This window comes from Peromyscus californicus, unplaced genomic scaffold (assembly GCF_007827085.1).
Source record: "Peromyscus californicus insignis strain IS unplaced genomic scaffold, ASM782708v3 Scaffold_9__1_contigs__length_137607984, whole genome shotgun sequence".
NCBI lineage: Eukaryota > Metazoa > Chordata > Mammalia > Rodentia > Cricetidae > Peromyscus > Peromyscus californicus.
In genome coordinates this window covers 38,220,910-38,237,270 of record NW_026294617.1, presented here as the reverse complement: position 1 = coordinate 38,237,270, position 16,361 = coordinate 38,220,910, and the positions used below count along the sequence as shown (strand labels likewise).

Genomic DNA, 16,361 nt, shown 5'->3' with positions numbered 1-16,361 from the left:
CCTGCTGATGGAACACTGAGAGCTGACATCTGTAGGGCTTTTCATCTCCTGAGCAGACAAGGAGAACTTGCCCTGAATACAAAATCTAGAAATAGATTTGGCATGTTTGCTAAATGGAAAAATATTTCTTGTAGTACCAGAAATAATTTTCCCACAGCCTCATGCTACCACAAAATATTGAAGCTGTCTGAAAATTCTCAATTCTCTACTGTTGTTGTGGCCTAGAAATTAATTTTTGTATTATAACAAACAAAGGTGTTATGAAAACCTTTGGGTGTTTGAATTCTCCCAGGTGCATTCGAATTTAAAATATTACTATAAAATGTAGATCAGTTTTTTAAAAGCGATTATTGGGAACTGTCATTGAAACTTGGGTCATCAAAATGTACAGTTTTGAGTTATTAATCCAGCACTGGAGTATAATCAAAGACAGAAGAATCTCCCATACTCCCCAAGTACCATATTTTACTGGTGAATTCTATGAAATAATCCCCCTCTTTAAGTCTTTGGGTAAACCCCTTGTAAATTGGTAGGTGAGGGGAAAAAAATGTGTTCATAAAAATGATTTTTAGTGATTTTTGAAAGCATGTAAAGAAATTGGGTTTAAATTTTCAGTTATACTTGCAGAATACTGCTCGTATAAGGTTCTTCTAATCCTTGGTTTGTCCTCAGTCTTCCCAGATTTGCTGCAAGCCATCCCCGTGAGCATCCATGTCAATATCATCCTCTTCTCCATGATTCTTGTCGTCTTAACCATGGTGGGGACAGCCTTCTTCACGTACAACGCTTTTGGCAAGCCCTTTGAAACTCTGCATGGCCCATTGGGGCTGTATCTCGTGAGCTTCATTTCAGGCAAGTACGAAATTCTGCCTCCAAAGTGCTTTTCAATGTGTCAAAAGATGCTCTCCCTAAGTGTAGTTATGCCATGCATGCAGTAATATTCCTGTAGTATTATCCGTGACAGCAAATAATGGAGAAATACTATAATTATCTAACAATATGAAATTCATTGTGTACATTACAGTAGTCTATATGAGTGAATCCAATCTTCACATTATAATTTTGAAGATGTAATCAAAAGGATGAATGCTTTTATCAAGATGCTAAATGAAAACAGCAGTAAGATTTTACAAATATTATGAACCTGTTGGACTATAAATACAGAAAACATACACATATGATATTGATGGAATTGCTTATATAGACATATACTCTTTCACACACACACACACACACACACATACACACACACACACACCAATATAGTGGCTATATTTATATATGAGAGATGGGTGGAGACACTTTGTTAGTTGTGGTTATCTCTGAGGATTGAAACTATGGATGGTTTTATTTTTGCTCATGGTTATCAATATTTCTAAATGTTAACTAGTGTGCATTTATTTATTCATAATCAGAAAAATAAGAAATTTTCATCATAAAATGAATGACCACAGATGAATGACTGTATTCAGGACTGTTGGTGCTTCATGCAGACTAATGCTGGTTGCATCTGGGTAAGAATGCACTCTCCACCCAAAAGACCAATGTTTTGATAAACACATCCCACTTCATAACTGGGTTAATGAAAAAGATGTAAAAATCTAGTCAGTGCTACAAAGTGCCTATAATACATTTTTTGAAGGAGGAAAAGAAAGATGAGAAAATGAAATCTATTTACATAATTCATGTGGTCTCTAATTTTACACCATTCCAAGCTTACAGATCAGTTCAACATTCTATTATGTTCTATTGATGATTTCTGGGAGATTACAGCTCACACCGGCCAAAAATCTAATGAAAATCCCTGTTGGACAATGTCTTTCTCCTTTGAAGTTGCCCTTGGCAGCTAGCTCTGCGGCAGCCAGCACAGACTCATCCCCCTCCACACTACTCCCTTCTCCATACAACCCAGCTCCAGCACCAGCTTGTACAGGGGCCTGCCTGGAAAACAGAGCCCTGTTGTCAACTTACACACACACACACACACACACACACACACTGAGTATTCCCCCACTCACACCTTGCTAACCAAAATATTCACCCAACTAAAAGAGATCATTCTCCAGTAGGGATTCTGCTGATATTTCCTCCACATCTTTTCTATATATACAATACAATTTTATTCCAGTAATGAGTACTCTTTGAGGGCAATCCAAGGAGTTCTCATCTGTCTCTGGCAAAAGCATCCAGCATGAATCTGTCTGTATATTATAGTAAAACAAACAAACAAACAAAAAACCAATTCACATGCATTTGTTGACTTTAAAAAGCAAGCCTGGAGAAGTGCTGCTAACTTGATGGCCTAGATGCCACAGGTGGGAGAACTAAGCACCCTCCTGGGATAAAATTAGCAATGCAGTCCGAAGAGGCAGGAGGACTTGTGCCAGAGAACAACAGGCAGGAGTTTGGCAAAGGACGGGCTTTGAACTGAGATGGAAAAGGTACAGACTCAAGGTGCGCTACACAAGCCAAGATAGCAACTCGGTCTCACAGGAAGGTCAAGGTTCAAGCGTTTGGGGATTATGTCACCCACTAAACATCCCAAACCAAACTGGTAGACAGCCAGTTGAGTCTGTGAGCATCCAAGTAGTAGACAGACTATGCATGATTTCAACAGAGATTTAATTTTTTTTAAAAAAATTATTTATCTATGTGTACGAGTGCTCTATCTGCATGTACACCTGCACACCAGAGGAGGGCGTCAGATCTCACCACAGATGGTTGCAAGCCACCATATGGTGGCTGGGAATTGAACTCAGGACCTCTGGAAAAGCAGTCAGTGCTCTTAACCTCTGAGCCACCTCTCTAGCCCTCAACCGAGATTTAAAGCAGGGTCGTGGCTCAGGTAGGATTCCCAGGTGGACAGCATCCACATCATCTGGGAACTCGTCAGCAAAGTGAATTCTGAGACCACAACCCCAGAGTGACTGAATGGGAGATGCTGGGGTGGACACACATCTGTGCTTTAGCTTGCCTGCAGGTGAAGGCCTTCTGCTGCAAGCTCAAGGTGCAGCTAGACCAGTGGTTCTCAACCTTCCTAATGCTGTGACCCTTTAATACAGTTCCACATGCTGTGATGAGCACCCCCAACCGTAAAATTATTTTTGTTGCTACTTCATAACTATAATTTTGCTACTGTTATGAATCCTAATGTAAATATCTGTGTTTTCTGATGGTCTTAGGTGACCCCTATGAAAGAAAGGGTTGTTTGATTCCCAAGGGCGGGGTGAGAACCACTGAGCTAGAAGGACTTAACTAAGCTGTGGTTGGAGGACTGAAAAATCACAATGGCAACCTGAGGTAGCTCAGAGGGTAATTTCTGGAAGCACCTACCATTCCTGGGGATAGAGGAAGAAACTAAAGACTTCTTTAATTCACCTGAACTAAAGAGGCCCTTAGAGCACTACTGCGTCTCAAACCTCGAAGAGCTGCCTTTCTTCAGAGCACCATCAGAGGTTTCTGGAAGTGTTGGAATGATGTCTGCTGCCAACGGGGAAAGTGCCGCTCGCTCCCGTAGCCTTACCACCAGGAGTCACAAGCCCCCTGGAAAGAGCAGGCCTTCCCTGTTCATTCTAACCCTGAGCAGAGGTTAAGTAAACAGCTGACAAGTCAACACTAGTTTGGAGATCTTGACCCAGCCTCGCAAAGTAGAGGAAAGAAAAGCTGTTTGCAGGGGAGACACTGGAGCTTCTCAACAAACTCAGGCACCTGGTGCTCCATCTCTGGTTGAAATCCAGAAGAAAAGCCCATTTGGAGACAAACTGACAGTTCTGATGGACAGCCTAACTAGCGGTGTCTGAAAAGCAAGATGACTCCAAGAATGCAGGGTTTAATCCAAGTCCCAGACCTAATCTTGGCCTCTGTGTGATGTAAAGGAGAACCTGGGCACACAAGTATACACCAGAACAATGGAACAATCAGTCCCAAGCTCACGCTGAGTCTTAATTCATATTGAACTTGGAAGTGCAGGTATTTGATAAAGGAAGGACATGGGGTGGGGTGGGGGTAGGGCTGAGGGAGAAGGGCAGAAGCATCCAGAACAATGCCTGGCAAAGACCCAGTGTTCACAGAGCAGTCAATGCGTCTGAAACTCCAGTCCTCATTTTAAACACCAAAAAATGGTCAGTAATTAAAAAGAAGCTGTATACAACAATAAAACAAGGATCAGATGGACTGACAGGTGGCAGCCTTTGGGGGTAAACAGGTCATTCTTGAAGCATAAACCACCTCATTCCCTTTAACAGGGAACCTAGGAGTCCCTAAAGTTTGGGAAATGTTTACCTACATTTGTAGTGTTCTTTCAGACCCCAGTCCTAAATCCTGATTGTGTCAAGGTAAGTTTTTAAGAGTGTTTTTTTTTTGCTTGTTTGTTTTTTTTTTTTTTTTTTGGTTTTTCAAGACAGGGTTTCTCTGTGTAGCTTTGCGCCTTTCCTGGAACTCACTTGGTAGCCCAGGCTGGCCTCAAACTCACAGAGATCCGCCTGGCTCTGCCTCCCGAGTGCTGGGATTAAAGGCGTGCGCCACCACCGCCCGGCCTTTAAGAGTGTTTTGTTTGTTTGTTTATTTGTTTGTTTTGCCACAAACCGTTTAAATAGGAGTCAACACGAATGTTCATAGAGCAGCGACGGTATTAGGGGTCATTAATTTTAGGTGAGTCACATTCCGTTAGGAGACACCCAGGGGCCTTCTCCCTTCACTGGCTTCCTTCCCATTTCTCTCATCATTGAGGCCATCTTTCAGATGTCTACTTCCTAGCTAGGTGGGGACCCATACCTTGTGTCCAGAGCCATAAGAGAGAGAGAGAGAGAGAGAGAGAGAGAGAGAGAGAGAGAGAGAGAGAGAGAGAGAGAATGATGCCTTCCAGTTCTCTATAGAGCCTGTCAGTTCTGCAGAACAAAGGAAGCAGAAAAGGAAAAAACCACGCCCATGGCTGCCATCACCACCGCAGCTTGCGAATGGGATGCTTACAGCCCAAGATCCTGCACACCTCTTTCAGCTCTTTGAAGACTCCAGTGTGGTTCGTATGCCTCGGCCTTCTCTGTACAAGATTCCTGGGCACTATCAATTTGCTTTCTCCTCTAGTCATTTACAAACCAGTTTTAAGAAGCCTTTTCCCCAGTGTAAGATTTAGGAAATACCTTAATGGGCCCCCATAGTCCATTTGGGGCAGTGATTTCCCCCACCCAAGCCATAAGAATCCCCCAAGAGCTTTCTAGAATTACTGAAGCCAGCTTCCTACCATGCTAATTAAGCTGGAGGCTATGGGGGTTGGGGCTAGGGCACTGGTTTGGATTTGGATTTAGCTTTTTCAAATGAAGTGATCTTAGTTTGCAGCCTGTGTTGAGGATTAGTGCCACAGATGCACTCACTTAGTTTATTTGGTAGACAGAGTACTCATGACACGCCAGTCCTTGTAAAGGGCGCTGGTGACTCCACAAGGAAGCTAGCGCAGGGTCTTGCCTCTGTGGAGCCTGCAGCCTGCAGCCTGCTGGGAGAGTCAGGCAAAAGTGTATGCAAATAATTAAATAACCGCACATTGCCAGTCTTCTAAAGGTGGTAAATAGCTTACGTTGACAATGAGACCAGGGGTCGGGCTTTGGGTTTTGAGAAGACTCTGCCCCCAGTGGCTGAGTTGCTGAGAACCCTCAGAGAGCTTCCCAAGCTGCAGAAGAAGAACACACAAGACCCTGGGGAAGGAGAGCTCTATGGAAGAACAGCTAGAGAAATAGCCATCGAGGAGAAATGCACATTCCTTCATTAAAATGTTTAATTGGGAGCTAGAGAGATCGCATGATCTAGTTTATATTGGAGCTTAAAATCTCTGTTAAGTGTTTTAGAGTGGATTTTAATTGCAGCAAGCTTTTGAAAAATTTAAGATACCTGATAGATTTACCTCTTTAAGAAATGTCTGGTTGAAAACAATGCTACTGCCTTGGAGATGGACAGAGATGAAAAAAAAAAAAGCCTGAAAGCAGATTCAAAACATTTTGCAGGTAGCTTACACAATTAAATTGGCAGTGGCATTCACTGAGGTAGACAGGCAAAGGGGGGCTGAGGGTTACAGTTTAGAGAGAGGCACTTATTTCTGGAAATCAAATGTTCCCTTTGGGGTGTGTCGGTTCTGAGACGCTCTAAGCTATCCAAGTCATGGAGGCAGGTGGATATATGGATCTAGAGTTCTGAGAACAGGTCTGAATGAAAGACTTCAATTTAAGTATTGCCAGGGTACAGAAACTATGTCGAATGAAAATGGGCAGGATCACTTGCAGGGAGAATGTACTGAGAAAAAAATTGGTCAAGAGTACCATTAGTGGCTTTTGGAATTGAGGAGGAAGGGTCTAGCAAAGGAATATTGAGAGACGGAAACCCAGGGAATTGTGGTGCTTAAAGGCTTCCAGAGGAATGTTTCAAGACAGCAGTCACCAGCGAGCTTCCAATGAAGGCAGCCCCCTGTGAGAGAAGCTGGGGGTAAACAGTGGAGAAAGACTGCTAAAACAGTGGGGGAGGTAGAAAGATGACTCCATCTTCAGGAGGTGGAGAAGAAGAAGGAACTATAGAAGAGGGAGCTGAGCTGGAGGTGACTACCCCCATACTTTCACATAAGCACATTGAGAGTTGAGCATATTGCATTCATATATATTCGATTTTCAGTGCTGCCTAATGAGCGTGGAGAGCCTTGGCCAGCCCTTTGTGTGGAAAACTTGCCGTGGACCATTGGCAGACAACCCCAGTGGTCTAGGGATAGTCTCTTCCGTTGTCATGACGCTTATTAGGCCTTTGTGCGTAGATGAAAAGCAACCAAATCTGGACTTACTGCAGTTGTGTTGATGGCATGTGTCTTGAGTTATACCAAGCAAGACAAGCAGATATAATTTATGCCTTTCTTTAGAAGGCATGCTCCTAATACAGGCCCAATTAATTATGATTACAGCTATGGAACAGAGCAAAAATAAACACAGTTATATGTGAAACATGAAGACAGGGAAAATAAAGAACAGCATAAAAATAGAAGGATTCTTACATTACACACAGATTCAGTATTAATACTACCCTAGCCTCTCCAAGATATGCAATGCTTGTAGGACATATTACTCTGCAATTGGCAAATGGAAAACTATTTGCACTTTTTTCTATTTCAGTATTCATGGAGGAGATGTTTTTCAGGAGTCTGAGAAAGATTCAGGGATGTCTAGCTGTGAAAAAGCCAAGACTGAAAATATCCTACTAGGTTCTTGGCAGACCTCAAAACAGAACCAATGGAGGAAAGAGAAGGTGGTGGTGGAGTCCACAACGGCGGTGGGCATGGAAGTTCATTTTCAGATACAGGAGAGCAGGGAAGGGCCAGTCTTGCCGGATGATTTTGCTTTCTGATCACCAACGTCAAGGACCATGGACAAGGATGCATTCAACGTCTTTTCCATCACAATTACTGGGACTCTTGTCCTATTCAGAAAGCATGTCTGCCTTTCTGATTGGTTGAACATCAAAGCCCAGGTCCTTACCACAGCCCCCAAAGCATCACTGCTGTGTCACTATGGAAATCCATGGCTGTGGCTTAGAGCACGTACTATGGCCGACTCTGGCCACTCTTGGCCTTCCTCTCCTCTTTGCTTAATCTGGCTCCCTTTTCACACACAGTTGCTCTCTCTCTGAAATGCCCTTCCTTCCACATATTTACTCTTATCCTCTCTCTCTCTCTCTCTCTCTCTCTCTCTCTCTCTCTCTCTCTCTCTCTCTCTCTCTCTCTCCCCCTCTCTCTCTCTCTCTTCAGGATATACCAGACACTTTTCTTCATAAGTAGTCTCTACCCATTCTACCTTTCCATCCTGTCTGCCTGCTTTTTTTTTGTTCTCCCTGGTACATGTCATACTCTGCTCAACTGTAGAGTACATTCTTTCTTTCTTTTTGTAAGTATTAATTCTGCTTTATTAGTCAACCAGAAAATTACACAATCCTCCAGTCCAGGAGGGCATTAACTTAATCTTCTTCCTCATCGTCACCAGCTCCAGCACCACCCTGGCCCTTCTTGGCATTCTTCCTCTTCACTCAACCTGGGAGGCCACCACCGTAAGGAGAACTGACTTACTTTCTTACTGCCTCTCCCCATTGTGTCTACCAACCACCGAGGGCCCTGTGAAGGAAAGTTGTCTCAAATCTTGTTTGGTTTAGTCATGTATCCTTAGTACCCAGAATAGTGCAGTAGCTATAAAATATTTGTGGAATAAATGAATAAAACAAACCCAGCTCTGCATATCCACTAGCAACAATGACATTCTTCTTTAAAACACTATTTATATTAAGCATTGCGATTTTTAGATCCTACTCAATCAGATGACATTGGGGAAACTGGGGGAAATGTGGGCTCTTTAGCCAGCCATTACTTAAGAAGGGACACTTAGCATAACTGATGTTTCTTCTTTTCCTGCATCCCTGTTTTGTGGAACCACCTAATCATATTGCTTGCTATCATAAGCTCAGAATTCCCTCAGTGGTGTCAACTCCACCTCCTTGTCCCTTGACTCACTTTCTGTGTGTGGTGAGTACTGGTCTCTAAAGCAATGTGGAATCAGAGAACTTTGACCCGGGAAGGAAACCATCCCTGGGATCTCATCTTCAGTGAGTGAGTTTGTAGAAAGTCACAGGAGATCAACACCTCACCTATGAAGTTGTGAGTTCCCCACCCTGATTTTCATCTTTCAATATTCTAAAGAAGCAAAGACCGTTTGTCATTCTATGTCAGACAGAGAATGCCTCTACCATTTGTCACCTAAGAGAGACTTGAGAAATGTGTTTTCATTCTGAAGATGTTGGCTATTACTTTCAAAGGAACTGGCATTCTAATTTATTATTTTCTAAAATATGAACTTAGTGCTAATTTCAGAATTTCTTCCCCCACAAAGACTTCACCCCTCAGCACATTGGAGGCCTACACACCCCGGCAGGTGTTCTCACCCAAAAGCATAGTTAAGCTCAGGGCCAACCAGGACAGAAAAAAACAACTTTCTTACTGCCTATGACCTGTTGTACTGGCTGGTTTTGTATGTCAACTTGACACAAGCTAGAGTCATCAGAGAGGAAGGAGCCTTGGTTGAGGAAATGCCTCCATAAGATCCAGCTGTAAGGTATTTTCTCAATTAGTGATCAACAGGGGAGGGCCCAGCTCATTGTAGGTGGTGCCATTCCTGCTGCTGGTCAATGGTTCTATAAGAAAGCAGACTGAGCAAGCCGGAGAAAGCAAGTCAGTAGGCAGCCCTCCTCCATGACCTCAGCTCCTCCCTCCAGGAATCAGACCTGCTTGAGTTTCTATCCTGACTTCCTTCAATGATAGTCTACGATCTGGAAGTGTAAGCCAAATAAACCCTCTCCTCCCCAACTTGCTTTTAGGTCATGGTGTTTTGTTGCAGCAATAGAAACCCTAACTTCCCTGTGTTGTTGGACCTGAGGAGACAGACACCTAAGTCGGTACACCTGGGCAGCTGCCAGATGAGAGTCGCAAGTGCGCAGGGTCTATCTAGCACATCACAAACGTTTGTTAATGTCTGATCATTCACGGTGTGACAGCCCTATAACTCAGCTATCTCATTGAGTCAGAAATTACCTCAGTAATCAAAGCCATTAAAGGCAGAGAGCACAACAGCAGCGCCATCCAGATGGTGGGGAAATCAGACAGACGACAGGAAAGAGGCTGTGGTCACCAAGTGTGACGCTGGGCTGCAAGTGTGGGCCTTGTGCCTGGTTCTTTTCCAGATGTGAGTGAGGCTCAGCAGGCTTCCAAAGTCTGCTGCATTCTAACTTTCTGTAAGTACGGCCATGAGGGTCAGATGGACAGACATGTGGGGGACCTGTCCCAGTCGCTCCAGCTGAGCTAGGGAGTTTGAGGTACCTACCTGTTCACTAGGATAAAAGAGGAGAGAGACATGCAGGCCTAATGCTAACATTTGTGAGGCCCTGGGAGCATACAAATGAAAATCCGTATGTCATATGTTTAAAGGTTTAAGTTTGAAGCGAATTAAACCATTTAATACAATATGTTGAAATTTTCTGCCCCAAGAAGGCTCCCTCCAGAAGGACCTAGGAGGGGTTTTCAATTTAAAATTCTTGACTGCTATGAACTCTGTACGTGAGTAAGAGACAGAAGCATCATAGGTTCCCATTTAGTCTACTTCTCTTCCTAATTCAGCTTCATCCCATTCAGGGAAAGCTTTGAGTATATATATATTGAGGGGGTGTCATTGAGCTGCCTATCAAATGGCTATGCGTGAGACACAGTGCTGGGGATACATAACAGCAGCCATCAACACACTCTTGGGAGGACTAACCCTGGCCAGATGGCCATGCAGCCCTGGATATGGGCTCAGGTCTATGGGGACAAGAATTCTAGGGTCCCAGCAGTATAGTCTCTAATTCAGGCAAGTTCTCCAGGTCGATGTGTTCTACTGACTTCGAGCACGCCACTCTTTGTGGGAGGGAGAACTTTCAAAAGGGGAATGGAACAAGCCCCTCTAAATAGGGGACAAGGTGTAGAAGCCCTTCTTGCCGGAATAGAGACTCATTTTGGAAACCTGACAAGCCCTGTTTGGTCTCTCATGTCTCTCAGCCCACCTTCCTCCACATCCCAAGCAGCCAGGTCACAGCACGAAAGCCTTCATGTGTATCTTTTGGTCGGTAAGTCATAAATAGTTATCCTTGATCCCACATCTCTTTTATGGATAGGGACAAAGAGAAGCCAAAATATCTCCAGTTCACACTGAGTTGTTTGCCTTAAGCGGTCGCAGGCAGGTTGGCTGGGTCTCGGGCTTGGTTTCTGTCCTCTGACTTCAAGATAAGAAAGCTGACTGTGGTCAACCCTGGAATCTCGAGGGGGAGTGCCAGACCATGTTACTAGCCACTTCCTCTGGCCCAGCTGCTGATGATCTCCATGATGAGCTACTGTTTGTGTCTCACGATGTGCAGGTGACTTGACTTGAGAAATCTGAAATGCAGGCTCACCAAGATGCTGTCGCTTTAACAAAGGATCCCTTTAAAATATTTAACGACTTGAAAAGGAAACTGAGCTTGAATTTTCCTTTCAGTCACTGAGGAAATAGTGTTTCTCTCCTGTCTGAAACTCACCATCTCCTCAGACAAAGAAAGCTCTTATGGTAACAGCAATGGCATTTTCTCTACAATTTTCAAATAAAAGATAAAGAGAAAACAACATTGCGGCCTTTTTGTTAGCATCTAACAATAAAGGAGTAATATGGCTTTCGAGGGGAGAGCTCTGGTTTGAAGCTTGGAATACAAAAATAGTTAGGCTGACAGACCTCACAAAGGAATCTTCTCGGCGGCTAGGCTGGGGCGGGTGGGAAGTGAAGTGTCAGGAAAGCGATACCATTGGCTATTTGTGTTGCTGTATGATGATGACCGATGTGATGGGGCCAGCCTGGGTGGAATTCTTTCTCTTTCTCTTTTTTTCCCCCTCTCTCCTCCTGTCTTCCTGCCTTTTAAAAATTTCTTTTTTATTCTTATTTTTCATGAAATCCTCCTGTCTCAACTTCACAAGTGCTAGGATGACAGATGTGTTTCTGTGAAGTCCCAAAGCAGAAACAGGACTTCACCTTTCCTGTTAGTGCCTGCTCCCCTTCCTCGCCATCAGTTCTCAGTCTCTATCTCTGCAGCAATCCAGTCCTGCTTTTGGAGAAGGCATGGGGACCTGTGCTCACACTCACTGGATTCTCCTACACAGTCTTTGTGAGCTCACTTTTTCCTATAATACCTCTGAGGATGCTGCCCACCCCCTCAGTAATAGTGCCCTGCATTCCCTACTGTGACACTCACTGAGTGAGTTTACAATTACGGCTAGGCCACCTAACTCATCGTATTCTCTTTGAGAGCAGAGACTATGTATGGTTTCTTTCAAGTTTGGATCTTCATTGTTATCCCTGTACCTGGCTTATAATATGTCTAGCTGAAAAAAAAATGAATGAATGAATGAATGAATGAATGAGTGGGAACTGAGACCACTGTGTTGCTGTTCCCATAGTATTTGCAGTAACTGAAATTAAAGAATAAAAAGAGTCATATGTTAAATTGACAATAATCTTATTTGAGGGAATAAGACACTTTATTATAGTTTTGGATGTGGTGTGAGATAGGACAGGGCAGCAGCTTATGGTTAAGAACAAGAGGGGCTGGAGAGGTGCCTCAGTGGTTAAGCGTGCTTCCTGTTCTTGCAGAGGACCTGGATTCAATACCCAGCACCCACGTGGTGGCTCACAACTGTTTGGAACTCTGGTCCTTGGGAATCTGACACCCTCATCTGACCTTCCTGGGCACCAGATATGTTCTTGGTGAACAGACATATATGTGAGCAAAACAGTCATACACATAAAAATAAGACATAAATAATCTTTAAAAAGCTTGCAAGAAACAAAAAGGAATACATAAACACCATAGAACAAGCTATTAATTGATCATTTGTATATATCAATTTTAATGTCAAAAGGTAATCATGAAATCTCTACCTGTTACAGATTATGTAACTTAAGATGCAGTGTGGGGATTCAAATCACCTAATTTCTCATATATTAAAGGAGGGAATTTGGCTTTGAACCCAACTGGTTTGAACAAAATCAGAAATCCATCACAGCCAGTCACCTGCTAGTAAGAACTGCATGGTGGTGGCCTGAGTAGAGCAGCAGCTATAGAAGCTCTCAGGAGTTCTGGCCATCCATCCTGCTCCAGGCCCAGCCCCACTGGCTACCTGCTTCTGTTCCTGTGGCCATCCAGCTGAAGGAGGGAGGGGGAAGAGGATAGGGAGGCAGGTTCCAATTCTTCATCCTCAGGACAAAAGATGACCATGGACCGGTTTTCAGAACCCAGTTAGAATGGAGCAGCCCTCTCCTGCAGAGGTCTCAGCCAGCCTACAGCCATGTCCTTTAAACTAGGCTACAATCAGTGATAAGTGATGGGGAAATCATAGAAATGAGGTGAGCAAAAGAAACAGAAAATTTCTTCACACATTGACATTTAGAGGTTAAAATCCAGGGGTAGCCTGGTGGCTTCATGTGTCTGGGATCCAGATTTTGCCTTTCTTATTTTGCAATAGTACATGGCTTCTATTTCTTTTCAATTGAGTATGTGTGCATGCATGTGTGTGGAGGCTCGAGATTGATGGTGGGAATCAACTTTGATCTCGATTCCATCTTAGTCTTTGAGGTAAGGCCTGTCAATTAAGTTCAAGGCTCACAGATATGGCTAGTCTTGTTGGCAAGCTTGGGATGCCCTGGCTTTACCTTCTAAGCAGGAATTAAAGGTAACCACCACATCCACCCTGCATTTATGTGTGTTCTGGGGATCTGAATCCTGGTCCTCACACTTACACAGTGAGTACTTTAACCAGAGAGCTCTCTCTCTCCTGCCCCATGGCTTCCATTTCTGATGCCACCTGGACCAAAATATCCCCAGAAGACATTGCATCCATAGTTCAGCTATGCGAAGGAGGGAGTGAGGTGGGAACTTCCTGCTTCTCCACCTCAGCTCCCCTCGTCTCACCCGAATAATGCTAAGTTTATAAAAAGGGCGGGCACATGCCCGGCTGAAAAAAACCTGAATTTGGTTACAGAGAGAAGAGATTTTGCTCCTGGTTAACAACATTTTATCCACAGCTACCTTTGCCCCAGGTACTCCTCTGGACAGCAGTGGCCAGTTGAAAGTTGGAAGGGTCATGGTACCCTTCTGTGGGGGAAACCCGGGGCTTTTCACTAGGGTTTGCATAACTGACATTTATCCTGTATCACCTGGGAAGTACAGAGAACTGTGTTCTCTTGAAGCCACGGTGGCTGCTTAACCATCGAGTTTATCATTGTGCTTTGAAGGTACCCAGCAATTCAGGCTGCAATGAGGTCAGCTTGATTCTAACTGCCCTAGTCAAGCCATCAATGTCCCCTCCCTGCACGAACCTTCCTTGTTCACAGCCACACCCCAAGTGCTACCAAACGCAGGTTGGAGAATCAAGCTCATGACTGAAATTTTTCAATAGTGTGATTTTGGAGAAGAATGCAAATGAGGGTGGTGGTGACATACTCTGGTTTGCTCGTTGGTGTACTCTTTGACTCCTGCAATCAGGTGATATTTGTCCTAACATGTTGTTTGTTCCTTGTGTTGCAGGCTCCTGTGGCTGTCTTGTCATGATATTGTTTGCCTCTGAAGTGAAAATCCACCACCTCTCAGAAAAAATTGCAAATTTTAAAGAAGGGACCTACGCCTACAAAACGCAAAACGAAAACTACACCACCTCATTCTGGGTTGTTTTCATTTGCTTTTTTGTTCATTTTTTGAATGGGCTCCTGATCCGACTTGCTGGGTTCCAGTTCCCTTTCACAAAATCTAAAGATACAGAGACTACTAATGTGGCCGCAGACTTGATGTACTGAAAAGCAAATGTCTCCATAATTTCTCAGTAAGGGAAGGGACTTGCTTTGGCCACATTTAGAGATGGTTAATTTCATTGATGCGTTTGGACTCCTTAAGCACCAAGCCTGCCCCTCCTCCCTTAAGCTATGTTTACAGGATTCCGGCTGGAAAACAGTGGAGGAGGCAGAGGGTGGTTTCAGAAAGTTGTTTTGCCTGGTGGGAAAATGACTAGATGGACAGATGGTTACTCCATGTAACTCGCTGAAGGATAAGACGCATGGTCTACCAAGGAGAACTCCACAGGCACACAGAATATATTTTAATAAAACAGATGTTATTTCTAATTGTCCACGCATTTGTTGTCATGGATCCCAGAAAGCAGAGGTGAAACTGATGTCCTAAAGTGACAGTGCACTGAATCTTTGAAAGGACTCTCTGTCAGTTTGGTTAAGGCATGGTATAGTTACTATGATGGTTAAAACTAGAAAAACTTTATAAGCGAGCGAGCGAGAGAAAGAGAGAAAGAGGGGGGGGAATCAAAGGTTTTCCCCCTTCTTCATCTGAGTGCTTACAGTGGATAGCATTGCTGCAGCCACACAGGCATGGTCGAAAATGATCCCTATTAGATAACTTGGTGAAAGCACCCCACAGAGACTCTTTCCAGCCTACTTGTCTTCAGCACTAATGAAGTCCAAATTATGAAAAGCATATAACCCCAGAATTGAGGTAGTATTGCACTGTTTCAGGGCCATCATGAAGCATGATCCAAGTGAATTCTTTCCCCTTAATTACCCACCAAATTAATCTGTTGGTGACCAAAGGCTACAAGTGAACTTGAAAGTTACCCTTCTTAACTCTCAGTGGGTTATCCCGAGGAAAGCACTCAGCAATGAGCCAAGAACAGAGAAATGCCTGTGCCCTGGCCACAAACACTAGAGCCCATAAAGGGTTTGGCAATGCTCAGCAAAACAAACCTGGGAACTAGGAAGACAGCTCAGTTGATAGCTTACTGGCCTCAGATGCATGGGTACCTGAGTTCAGATCCCTAGCACCTGCACAAAAAGCCTTGTGGCACATGCCTGTAATCCCAGCACTGGGAAGGTAGAGATCTCGGAGCTCACTGGCTAGCCCGTCAAACCTAATCAGTGAGCTTCAAGGTCAGTGAGAGACCCTAAAATAAGGTGGGAGTGATTGAGAAGACACCCAAGTCCACCTCCAGCCTCTACGAACCTCCCCATACACACAAAGGTGCGCGCGCGCGCACACACACACACACATACACGCGCGCACACACACACACACACACACACACACACACACACACACACACACACACACACTTTCCTTTTTAAATAATTTACAAGGAAGGAGCTACTGTATACCTGAAATAATTACCTCCGGTAGTGGAGTGCTGTTTATATCCAGACATCAGGAACACACTGCGTTTTTAGGACAGAGTCCTTGCACCTTAAATCACGATACCTGAAAGTTTCTAGAAGCCCACCAGCTAGACTGTCAAGGAGCAGACACTTGCTTTGGTGATGGGCTAGTAATGCCCAGGCCTGGAAGTCATCAGCTGAAATCCTCAAGCTGTGTTAGGAGGGGAAGGGAGGGGACCTGAGGGCCAGAGGATGGAGTGAATCCCCACCTCCACCCCCACCCCAGGGCTCTCTTTCCACCTCTTTTCTCTGCTCAGGCCTGGAAAACTTCCTGTAGCACCAAACTCTTTTCTTTCTTTCTTTTTTTTCTTTCTCTCTTTCTTTCTTTCTTCCTTTCTTTTTTTCCTTTCTTTTTAGAAAACAAGTATTTGGCTGCTCTCTGTTCTGTAAAAAGGAAGGCTTCAGACAGGCACTGAAATCTAATGAGACCCTCACAGACAGATTAACAATAGTCCCTCTGCCTGGACAGAAGCAAGAACCAGGTTCCTTAAAGACACCAGAACGTCCATGAAAATCCTGTCACACACA

At 44.1% G+C, this 16,361-nt stretch overlaps 1 protein-coding gene across 1 annotated transcript in view; it reads left to right on the top strand.

Moving 5' to 3' along the window:
• Positions 1-14,732, top strand: part of Clrn1 (clarin 1) — a 39,526-nt gene extending 24,794 nt beyond the window's left edge. The window contains exons 2-3 of the mRNA XM_052731532.1: positions 673-852; positions 14,149-14,732. Of these exons, the coding sequence (XP_052587492.1) occupies positions 673-852; positions 14,149-14,414 (446 nt within the window). The 3' untranslated portion in view covers positions 14,415-14,732. The remainder of the gene's footprint in view (positions 1-672; positions 853-14,148) is intronic.
• Positions 14,733-16,361: the final 1,629 nt, after the last annotated feature.